We start from the raw sequence: 11598 nt of genomic DNA, 5'->3' as shown, positions 1-11598 counted from the left end.
TTTATGCAGTTTGAAAGTGACAATAGGGCTTTTAGTTCTTTGAACTCAATCAATTGGTACGACCAGTAGGGTCTCCTTTACTAGATCCCGGATCTCAACTGTCGTTTGTTGATCTCGGAAAAGAGTCGATCGATACGACTTTCGTCTAATCGATCGATACACCTTTCAAACAATCGATCGCTACAACGATGGTTGTATCGATCGATGGTAATTCTAGCAAGCATTATCGATTTGGTTGAACACGTTCTCTAATGATCTAGACCACCTTTCGCATGTGTCTAGTCAGTTAGATCACTTTAGTTTATTTCAGGGTATTGAGAGTATACAGTTGGTTATCTCTTCAATCCTAAGATCTAGATTTAAGGGTGATCAATCCTAAATCTAGTATTAAGAATAACTAAGTGAAAGAACTAATTTAACAACCCTAACAAACATCACAATCTCATCACATGATTCACCCTTATGAGAAACCTAAATCTAACAATTAGGTTTACTCAGACATATTCATGAGAGACAAGATCATGATGGTTTGAATAAAACTTAATATGAAATAAGGAACACAAAGAGTAATGAGTAAGATAAAAAGGGAGTTCAAGATCTTCTCTGTTTTGCAGTCTCAGATCTATCTCTCCAACTCTAACTCTTCTCCTAAGGTAGCCAAATTGCTTCTCTTCTCCACTAGGTCTCTAGGCAAGTCTGCCTCTAAAATGATACAAAACCCTAGTATATAAAGCCTAACAGGCGGCCAGGGACTAATTGTGTAAATAGCACACTTTGTGATACTTGAAAATCTTCTAAATCGTAATCCATCGAATGGCTTAATGTCGATCGACACTCTTTGATATCTGTCGATCGATTGTAATTGACTCTAATCGTCCGATCTCGCATGTTTCCTATCGGTCGATTCTTCATTCGTGAGAATACTCCAAAAATGCCTCAAAAGTATTGCTTTCTTCAATTAAGTACCTGTGCCTGAAAATACTCTAAAATACTTTGAAAACGTAGTAAATATGATTGAAAACTCTTATATACCATGGCTAAAAACGGGTGAAATTCATGGTATATCAACTCCCCCAGACTTACTCTTTTGCTTGTCCTCAAGCAAAAACAAACAGTAGTCTCTCTGAAAGAGGTTTGAAAACAACTTGACTCTATTTTTGAAAACTTAAAAATCCTCACGTCTTGTCATAAGAATATAGTAAACGGTCTCAACTACAAATGCACGTTTATACCTTATCCTAGCTTAGCAACCAAATTCATCTAGTCAACAACTTAGCAAATCTCATCTGACATTCCCCTCTACTAACCTCATTTCTTAACATAAAATAAAAGTGCAGGCTTTACCTTGGGAGTATCGATCAAAGGACACATGGATTCAACTCAAACAAGTATCTGAACACACAGGTAGTCTTCTCTGATCCCTTTCTCCCCTCATCTCTCTTCTCTGAATCTCTTATTAGTTTCAATTTCAACAGGTTTCGATGCCACATAGGTCATCTAGTCTATCTCATTGACATTTGCATTGTAACTCATACATTTTGACAAAGTGTAGCGAATAATGGGGTCTCAGGTAATTTACCTATCCCTCGTTTCCACAATGTGTGATCATCCTTGAGATTTAGAATACTGGGGTCGCAGGAGACACTCCTACCCCTCTGCCTCTCAAGAAATCATTTCAATCTTTTCTTTATAAACTTAGATCTTTGAGATGCCGAAGAGAGAGAAGGAAGGGAACCAGAAACACACAGACTTTTTACCTTCCAGACTTGTAGGAGGATTCCGATCCAGTGTATACCAAGCCCCAAGACAAGCAAATCAAGTCAGTATTAGGTTGGAGGTCAGCTTTGGTTCCTTCAAACAATCTGGGCAAGCGTGGCTAACTGACAGGTTGATCCACTTTGGTATCTCTAGTGCAATCTGTGGTAAATAAGTCTAGAGTAATGCCAAAGAGTGGTTTAGAAAATCATTATATAAATTTATTTTTTTTTTGACTCGAAAAACAATTTTAATTTTTGAAAAATAGATGAAAAATAAAATGATAAATGTTAGATAACACTCTCCCCCCAGACTTAAATTACACCGTCTCGGTGTAATAATAAGAGGGAAAGATATAAATATGAAAAGTTAGAAGTGGAGATAATGAAGCAAAGTGTCGTACCTTTCTGTCTTTCCTGTCGATCGATGTACCATAGACGGTATCGATCGACAGTATCAGACAGAATGTGTGATAATGTGTTAGCACGGGACTCACTCACTCATCTAGCTTGACTCTCAAGTTAGCTCTGTTGTCAGTCCAAACACAAAGAAAATTAAACATACGAAATAGTGCAAAAGCATAAAACATAGATAAGTTTAAAACATAAATCCTGCAAATCCGAAACATAAACATAAAAATAAAAAGTCTGAAAGATAAAGAGAAGAGATAAGAAGGCTAGTCGGTGGCCTCCTCGTCCTCCTCCTGCTGGTACTGGTGAGATGGTCCTGGGTCTGATGCTCTGACACTCCTCCTGCTCGCACATGGTGGTCGCGTGACTCTAGCCCGATGGCTCGAAGAGCACTCACGACCGTCCTCTGAAAGTCTGCCTCAGGCATCGGGACGTCTGGTATGTCCGGGAAGTCAGGAAGGGGAGCTGCGGGTGCTGCCTGCGATCCTCCAACACCACGCTCCATCGGTTCCTGGCGAGACTCGGTGGTGAGCTCCAGTAGGAACTCGTCGTCGGGCCTGAACCGGATCCTCTCGACCTGCTGGTCGAAATCAGTGAGTGATGGTGCGGGAGCTGAAACATACGGTAAGCGGCGGTCAATCCTGAAAACCAGAGAAGGCTCTCCTTGAGCCAGACGCAGTTCATCAGGTGCTGCTCGTCCATGAAGAGATGGCGGCGGTCCGCGGTACTCCTGTCCAGACAGACACCACAGAACTCAAAGATCGGTGTGAGAAGACTACCCACACTCTCCTTCTTCCTGCCCGAACCCGTGAAGGGTTTCTTCTTCAGTGAGATCAGATGCTCGGCGAAGAGAGCTCCAAGGTTGGGGACTACCAGTCCCGCAGTGTCGAGGTGAGAGAGATCGACCAGTCCGTTCACCGCTGGGAAGAGCAGTGAGAGATCATGTAGGCGCACCTTGTTGGGCTCCATCTTGCACAACAGAGTGTTGGCAATAGCCCGTAGGAAGTAGCGGAGCGTCGGGTGACGAACGTCGGACTGAGTCGCTGAGCCGCTCCAGCTGCCTGTGCCTATGATCTTCCAGAAGTCGCTCGCACCAGGGAGAGGTGAGAACCTGCAAGATGTCGCATCCTCCTCAAAACCGTAAATGCTGCAGAGCTGGGGGATGGTGATCGAGTATCTCTTCCCTCGAGCAAAGAAAGAGAGAACGCCGTCGCCCGCTATCTTAGGACCGTCGGGGCGGTAGGTGAGACGGACAGAGGCCATGAACTGGCGCACCAACGGAACGTGGAGGTCGTAGGCGTGTGTGGCTATGGTGCCCAACCCGAGCTGAGCAATCATCGCGTACAGATCATCCTGGATCCGCATCTTGTGTGTGACCTCCGGGTCAATGAAGCGTGTAGGCTCGATGTCGACATCGATCCAGGTGTTGTAGTGCAAGCTGTCGTAGTCGTCCCACTGCTCTGTGAGCTCTCTATCGAGACACTCGCTGCTGGAGATGACCTTCCCTCGGATCCGAGAAGTCGCGACCCTCCCTGTAAGCGATGGGGGTCTTATCCTCATGTGGCCATGGAGGCCTCTCGTCGTCCCTCGGGACTCGTGGTTGCCGGCGGTTTGAAGGGCCAGCGGGATCACTCCTCCTCTTCGTCCTCCTCTCTCTCTCAGTGTCCGAATCTGTGCTCATCTGAAAAGAAAAGTAAAACGAGTAAGTTAGCATTGGTTCGCGAAAGAGAGTAATATCGACCGATGCACACTCGTGTGTGTCGATCGATAGATCAAATCAGTGTTCATCAGAAAATCGGAAATCGATCGACGGACAAAGTCTGTGTCGATCGATGGCGACTCGCGAAACCTGCAATTCAACAGTTCATACGAAAAACGAATCGAAAGAGAGGATTGGAGCAAACAAACTATCCTAGCACTTAGATAATCGATTAAACATCTAAAACAACCTAGAATTGCACCAAATCAACCCGATTTTCCCCAATTCAAAACCCAAACCCTAGGGTTTCAATCCAAAGAGAATTTCGGATCAATACCTTGGAGAATGAGAGAAATGCTAATGGAAACAGATGGAGAACTTGAAATCGAGTGGTTTTGGGCAAAGATTCAATGAAATCGTCAAGAAACGAGAGAGAAAAGGAGAGTTTTAGAATTCGGCTAGGGTTTGCGAAATAAGGGAAGAAGAGGCGGATGTCGAGTTAAATGAGAAGTTGCCTCGACATCCCCGTGTCGATCGATACAACATTGTTGATATCGATCGATTTTTATGCAAATGTGAAAGTAAATGCTTGAAATAATTTAAATGTCACTAACTAATAATTAAAATTTCTAACTAAAAGAATTAAGTAAAAATAAATAAAAATAAAAAAGAAAAATTAAAATAAAAATTAAAAGCAAAAGTAAAAAAAATAAAAGTTAAAATAAGGATGAAAATATTAAATGAAAAATAAAATAAGAGATAAAAAGAAAAATGGGTTGCCTCCCATTCAGCGCTTAGTTTAAAGTCTTTAGCTCGACTTAGGATAACTGTTTTTAGTTATCACCGGGTGGTAGCAGCGGAAGGGGCTTTATATCTGGTGGTTTGGCCCAATAATGTTTTACTCGCTGCCCGTTTACTGTGAACTCGTCGCCTTCTTCACTAACGATCGTTAGTGCTCCGGAAGGTTTTACTTCCTTAATTGTAAAAGGTCCTGACCAACGAGATTTTAGTTTTCCAGGGAAAAGGTTTAATCTGGAGTTATATAAGAGAACTTGATCATTCGGTTCAAAGTGTCTAGATATGATCTTCTTATCGTGATAAGCTTTTGTTCGTTCCTTATATAACTTCGAATTTTCATATGCCAAATGTCGTATTTCATCGAGCTCGTTGAGCTGAATTAGTCGTCTCTCGGCAGCTGGCTTAATATCAAAATTTAATAATTTGGTTGCCCAGGCTGCCTTGTGCTCCAGTTCAACTGGTAAATGGCATGATTTTCCGTACAGCAAGTGAAAGGGTGTCGTACCCAGTGGTGTTTTATAGGCGGTCCGATATGCCCATAAGGCATTGTCTAATTTGCGAGACCAATCTTTCCTATCTATTCGGACAGTCTTCTCCAAGATTTCCTTGATTTGTCGGTTCGAAACTTCCACTTGTCCACTGGTTTGTGGGTGATAAGGTGTAGCTACTCGATGGTGGACACCATTCTTCTCAAGCAATCTGTCGAAAACTTTGTTTATGAAATGTGATCCACCGTCACTAATGACTATTCTGGAACTCCAAATCTTGGGAAGATAATGCTCTTGAAAAGTTTGACAACTACAGATGCATCATTTGTTGGAGAAGCAACTGCCTCAACCCATTTTGAGACGTAGTCTACAGCGACCAGGATATATTTGTTGCCATAAGAAGATGGGAAAGGACCCATAAAATCTATTCCCCAACAGTCGAAAACTTCTACTTCCAAGATAAATTTTTGTTCCATCTCATGTCTCTTGCTTATTTTTCCTCTCCGCTGACATCTGTCGCATTGTGCTATATGAGCATGAACATCGCGAAATGTTGTTGGCCACCAAAATCCTGCTTGGAGAATTTTGGAAACTGTTTTAAAAGTGGCGAAATGTCCTGCGTAATCAGAGCTATGACATTGGTAAATAATGTTCGGAATTTCAGCTTCAGAGACGCATCTTCTATATATGCCGTCAGAACAGTGCTTGTAGAGATAGGGCTCATCCCAATGGTATCTCTGAACTTCACGAAAGAATTTCTTTCTTTCATAACCTTTTAAATTTTCTGGTTCAAAATCAGCGGCTAAATAGTTGACTATATCGGCATACCAAGGTCGATCTTTGATGTTCTGTCCAATCGCATTTGCTTCTTGTAGAGAGACATCAGATATATTATGATTCAAAGCATTACAAGCAACCTTAACTGGTATGTCAATAAGTTCTTGTTGATGTTCTGTCGCTGATGGATATGATTGATCTCTGCATCAGTAGTGTCGGTTGTCAATTTGCCATTTGATTCGTCCAGCAATCCGTCAGATATGAGCGATATGTGACCTATGAATGACGTGTCCAAAAGAGCGATATTCTCTGTAGGAAAGAAATCGTCTATAGGAACTTTATCCTCAATTCGAATCCTGGAAAGATGATCAGCGACACCGTTGTCTACTCCTCTTTTATCTTTGATCTCGATATCGAACTCTTGGAGTAACAAGATCCATCTTATTAGTCTTGGTTTAGCATCTTTCTTCTGCATTAAATATTTGATGGCAGCATGATCAGTGTGGACTATAACATGTGCTCCAACTAAGTATTGGCGGAATTTTTCGAAAGCATAAACCACTGCTAGTAACTCTTTTTCTGTGGTAGAGTAATTCCGTTGCGCTTCGTCGAGTGTGCGACTCGCATAGTATATGCGTGCAGCTTCTTATCTTTTCGTTGTCCTAGAACTGCTCCAACTGCGAAATCACTCGCATCGCACATAATCTCGAAAGGGAGATTCCAATCCGGTGGTTGTACGACTGGGGCAGTTATAAGAGACTTCTTCAGCGCTTCAAAAGCTTCCTTACATTCTGGCGTAAAATCGAATTTAACTTCTTTGCACAAAAGATTATTCGAGGTCTAGCAATTTTACTGAAATCTTGTATGAATCGTCTGTAAAATCCGGCATGTCCAAGGAAACTTCGTATGTCTCTAACGTTTGTGGGTGCTGGTAGACCAGTCATTACTTCAATTTTGGCTCTGTCTACTTCTATTCCAGCTGCGGAAACTTTATGTCCGAGGACTATACCATCATTTACCATGAAATGGCATTTTTCCCAATTTAGGACAAGATTCTTTTCTTCGCATCTTTCCAATACCTTGCACAAGTTGTCTAGGCAATCCTTAAAACTTGATCCGTAAACCGAAAAATCGTCCATAAAGACTTCCATGAAATCTTCGATCATATCTGTGAATATTGACATCATGCAACGTTGGAAAGTGGCTGGTGCGTTACATAGTCCAAATGGCATTCTGCGATATGCAAATGTTCCGTAAGGACAAGTAAAAGTTGTCTTTTCTTGATCTTCGGGATGTATCGGTATTTGGAAAAATCCCGAATATCCGTCAAGAAAACAATAATATTTATGGTTGGCCAGTCTTTCGAGCATTTGATCGATGAAAGGTAAGGGAAAATGGTCTTTCCTAGTAGCAGCATTCAGTTTCCTGTAATCAATACACATTCGATGTCCAGTGACAGTGCGTGTGGGGATAAGTTCATCTTTATCGTTTTTAACCACTGTGATCCCACCTTTCTTTGGCACAACATGCACAGGGCTTACCCATTTACTATCTGAGATAGGATATATAACTCCAGCATCCAGAAGTTTAATTATCTCCTTTTTCACTACCTCTTTTAGGTTTGGGTTGAGTCTCCTTTGCTGTTCTATAGATGTTTTTGCATCTTCTTCGAGGTGGATGCGGTGCATGCAAAGGTCAGGAGCTATTCCGGGAATATCATCGAGAGAATACCCGATCGCTCTCCGATACTTACGCAGCTTGTTTAAAAGAAGTGCAAGCTCTCCATTCGTGAGATTAGCGTTAACAATGACAGGGTATGATTTATCGCAAAGGAATGCATATTTCAGGCCAGCTGGAAGTGGTTTCAGTTCAACCTTGGGTGCTTTTTCTTTAGTCCATTTGGTCGATGAAGAAAATGATCGATCAATAGTTTCCTAAGGTATTGATCCGTAATGATTTCAGAATCATCATTTTCTTCATTTGCATCTCCGATACTTGCGTCCATAAGGTTCGCATAATCTTATGTTCTGCTATCTATGTTCAGAATTTCTTGTTCATCGGAGTGAATGTGTTTTCTGATGAATTGGTCAGCACATATATCCATAAGGTATTCTTTTCTAGCTCAGAGACTTCTTCTGTGTAAAAGGCGTGATCGTCTATCGAGGACGTTTTTACTAGCTTTTCCATGTCGAAGTTCATTGATATATCTCCGACATTTAAGTTAATCTTTCCTCCTTTAACATCTATGATTGCTCCGGCTGTAGCCAAAAAGGGCCGACCCAATATAAGGGGATCTTTCGGCATTGTTTATACTTTAGTACAACAAAATCTGCTGGTATGAAGCAATCATCAATTTTGACTGGTACATCTACGAGGATTCCCTCAGGTACCTAATAGAACGATCAGCTAGAACTAACGTGATAGGCGTTGGAACAAATTCATTATAACCTAGTGAAACTGCTACAGAGTATGGCATGAGGTTTACACTAGAACCAAGATCACAAAGAGATCGAGGAAAACGTGCGTTTTGTATCTTGCAATCTAGGACAAAACTACCAGGGTCAGACCTTTTGATTGAAGTTTCTCCTTGTATCATCGCACTTACTTCCTCTGACACCAGCATAACGCTTTGTTCTCCACTCGAGGATATCATATCTTTTACGTACTTTTTCACTGAGGGGCTATCTTAATGGCGTCATCGAGAGTGATTTCTATCGAAGGCCTTTTTGCAGATTGCATGTTCCAATGCCTTCTTAGTTTGTGGTTTGTTTGGAGGAAATGGGGGAGGAGTTCTATAGACTCTTTCAGTCCCGGTAGATTGTGTATTGCTATCGCTGGTGCCGCCAGACGGTCGATCGTTTTCCTTCCCAGAGGATCGATCGACATTTGGTTCGTCCAGATGGTCGACTTCGATCTCGGCATCGGGATTCTCTTTGTCTAAGTCTATAGTCTTCCCCTGATTCTTTTTATTTGAAGAGTTTTTCCTTTGTTCTGATGTTCCTGAGTCAGAATCATTGTCAAGAAGTTCTATGGGGTTGGAATTGCTTTTTCCCGCGTTATCGATGAATTTTTTATTGCTGGCATCTTCTCTGGCATTCGTTTCAAGGCGTTTTCCGCTTCGTAACATTACGGCATATGCCTGGCGTTTTGCCCCAGGGTTAGCATCGGTTCTTCTCCAAAGAAGACTTGTCTCTCTTTTTAGAGTAGTTGCAAGGTTAGCAATTTGTCTTCCATTCCCCGTAGATGTTCAATTAGAGAATCCATTTTCTGATTTAGCTCTCCGTAAACACTATTTTTTTCCCGTTGAATTCGGATTTCATTTTACGGTTTCCTGTAAGAGCTTGTTTTAGATTGTACTTTTCTCTCCAGTACGAGACTGCATACAGATTTCATAGTCTCGTGTAAAGCTGTCGACGTTAAATACAGAATGAGGATCAGTATCATCTAATTCTTCTATAAAATCGAGCTCATCATCTGATATAGGAGGAGTTTTATTGTAGTGCTGCACAGGTTAGGTGGGTTTCGATCTGTCAGAAGGGAGTGAAGCGAATTTATAGAATTTTTTATCTCAGCTAACTCAGTATTTTCTATTGAGGTTTATAGCTTTTTCTTTTTCTTCATTCATCTCTTCATAAGATCTTCATGTTGCCATGTTTTCGATTAAGCGTCTTGCTTCCATAGGATTTCTAGTAACGAAATTCCCTTCGCTTGCTGTATCAAGCGTTGTCTTATAGCTCAGAATAACACCTTTGTAAAAGATCTTAAGAAATTGTGGTTCTGGATAACCATGGTGGGGGCATTCGAGTTCGTAACTCTTGAATCTTCCCCATGCGTTTTTGAATGATTCCTGAGGATTTTGACGGAAGGTAGAGATTCGCCTCCTTACTTCCCAATAACGAGTATCGTCGAAGAATTGCTTAAGGAAAGCATTTCTAATCTCTTTCCAACTAGTCAGGGATCCTTTTGGTAGACAGTTTAGCCATCTTAAGGCTCCCCCTTCTAGTGAAAATGGGAAAAGTCTGCAACGAATATACTCGTCTGGAATTAATTCCTCTAGACCCTCGATGTGGTCTTGTGGATGTTCTAGAGAAGATCCTTTAAAAGGGTTTCGACGCACCATATTATAATAGTCAACATTAAACTTGGTTTTCGAGATGACGTCGTCAGGTATTCTGATAGCGGACCTATTGGAATAGGTCCTATCGGGGTTTAAGTAGTCTTGCAAGGGCAATTTAATTTCTTTACCTATGTTTAAGGTAGAGTTTGACTTAACAGGGATTTCAGTCCCCTGTTTTTCATTAGTTTGGCTAGAAGTGTTGCTTGATTGACCTATTGGTTCAGTTTGGACTACTTTCTCATTATTAGCATCGGTAAGAGGGTACTTACCTGCTTCCGGCTGGGTGGTATCGATCGATAACGTTCCGGATGAAACGATCGATTCTTCAGTATCTGCGTCGCTCGATTGACAATGTTCCGTGTCGATCGATGCTTGGCCGACATCTGTATTCTCCATCTTTTGTGTTGTAAAACAAAGAATAGAAAAATTAGCTAAAGTAACAAAGTCTATTTAACCTAAAAGTAATAAGAAAGAGTCCCCGGCAACGGCGCCAAATTTGATATCACTCAAATTACCCTAAAAAGTGAATTACTCTCTCAAATAAGAGGTTCAGATGTAGTACTTAGGGATCGAATCCACAAGGACTCTAGGATTACTTCAAGGCTTAATTAATTAGAAATAAAGATAGACTTAAGGTTTTATATGTTTTAAAGCAGTAAATATTAATGTGAACAAGGGAATTGTTCAGTAACTGAAGTGAAGGTTGTTTCTAAATGAGGAAAATAGCTAGATTCAGGTATTTCTCAGGTATGAATTTATGCAGTTTGAAAGTGACAATAGGGCTTTAGTCCATGAACTCAATCAATTGGTACGACCAGTAGGGTCTCCTTTGACTAGATCCCGGATCTCAACTGTCGTTTGTTGATCTTGGAAAAGAGTCGATCGATACGACTTTCATCTAATCGATCGATACACCTTTCAAACAATCGATCGCTACAACAATGGTTATATCGATCGATGTAATTCTAGCAAGCATTATCGATTTGGTTGAATATTGTTCTCTAATGATCTAGACCACCTTTCGCATGTGTCTAGTGGTTAGATCACTTTAGTTTATTTCAGGGTATTGAGAGTATACAGTTGGTTATCTCTTCAATCCTAAAGATCTAGATTTAAGGGTGATCAATCCTAAATCTAGTATTAAGAATAACTAAGTGAAAGAACTATTTTAATCACCACCCTAACAATTGTCACAATCTCATCACATGATTCACCCTTATGAGAAACCTAAATCTAACAATTAGGTTTACTCAGACATATTCATGAGAGACAAAATCATGATGGTTTGAATAAATCTTAATATGAAATGAGGAACACAAAGAGTATGAGTAGATATAAAAAGGGAGTTCAAGATCTTCTCTGTTTTGCAGTCTCAGATCTATCTCTCTCAACTCTAACTCTTCTCTAAGGTAGCCAAATTGCTTCTCTTCTCCACTAGGTCTCTAGGCAAGTCTGTCTCTAAAATGATACAAAACCCTAGTATATAAAGCCTAATAGGCAGCCAGGACCTAAGTGTAAATAACGCACTTTGTGATGTGAAAATCTTCTAAATCG

The 11598-nt window shown here is 41.0% G+C and overlaps 1 protein-coding gene and 1 non-coding gene across 2 annotated transcripts; one reads left to right on the top strand and one right to left on the bottom strand.

Moving 5' to 3' along the window:
- Window positions 1–5407: 5407 nt before the first annotated feature.
- On the bottom strand, window positions 5408–8231 carry LOC132043106 (uncharacterized). The gene is made up of 4 exons (XM_059433594.1): window positions 8022–8231; window positions 6716–7861; window positions 6215–6396; window positions 5408–6128 (listed from the first exon to the last, which is right to left on the bottom strand). The coding sequence occupies exons 1-4, from the start codon at window positions 8229–8231 to the stop codon at window positions 5408–5410; spliced, it is 2259 nt and encodes a 752-aa protein (XP_059289577.1).
- Window positions 8232–9709: 1478 nt separating this feature from the next.
- Window positions 9710–9816, top strand: LOC132043107 (small nucleolar RNA R71). Its single transcript, XR_009411664.1, has one exon. It is a non-coding gene; the product is annotated as a small nucleolar RNA R71 (small nucleolar RNA).
- The last annotated feature ends 1782 nt before the right edge of the window (window positions 9817–11598 follow it).

The sequence above is a fragment of the Lycium ferocissimum genome, unplaced genomic scaffold (genome assembly GCF_029784015.1).
Source record: "Lycium ferocissimum isolate CSIRO_LF1 unplaced genomic scaffold, AGI_CSIRO_Lferr_CH_V1 ctg21102, whole genome shotgun sequence".
NCBI classification, from domain to species: Eukaryota; Viridiplantae; Streptophyta; class Magnoliopsida; order Solanales; family Solanaceae; genus Lycium; species Lycium ferocissimum.
The sequence above is the reverse complement of the archived record's forward strand: the minus strand, read 5'-3'. Positions and strand labels throughout refer to the sequence as shown.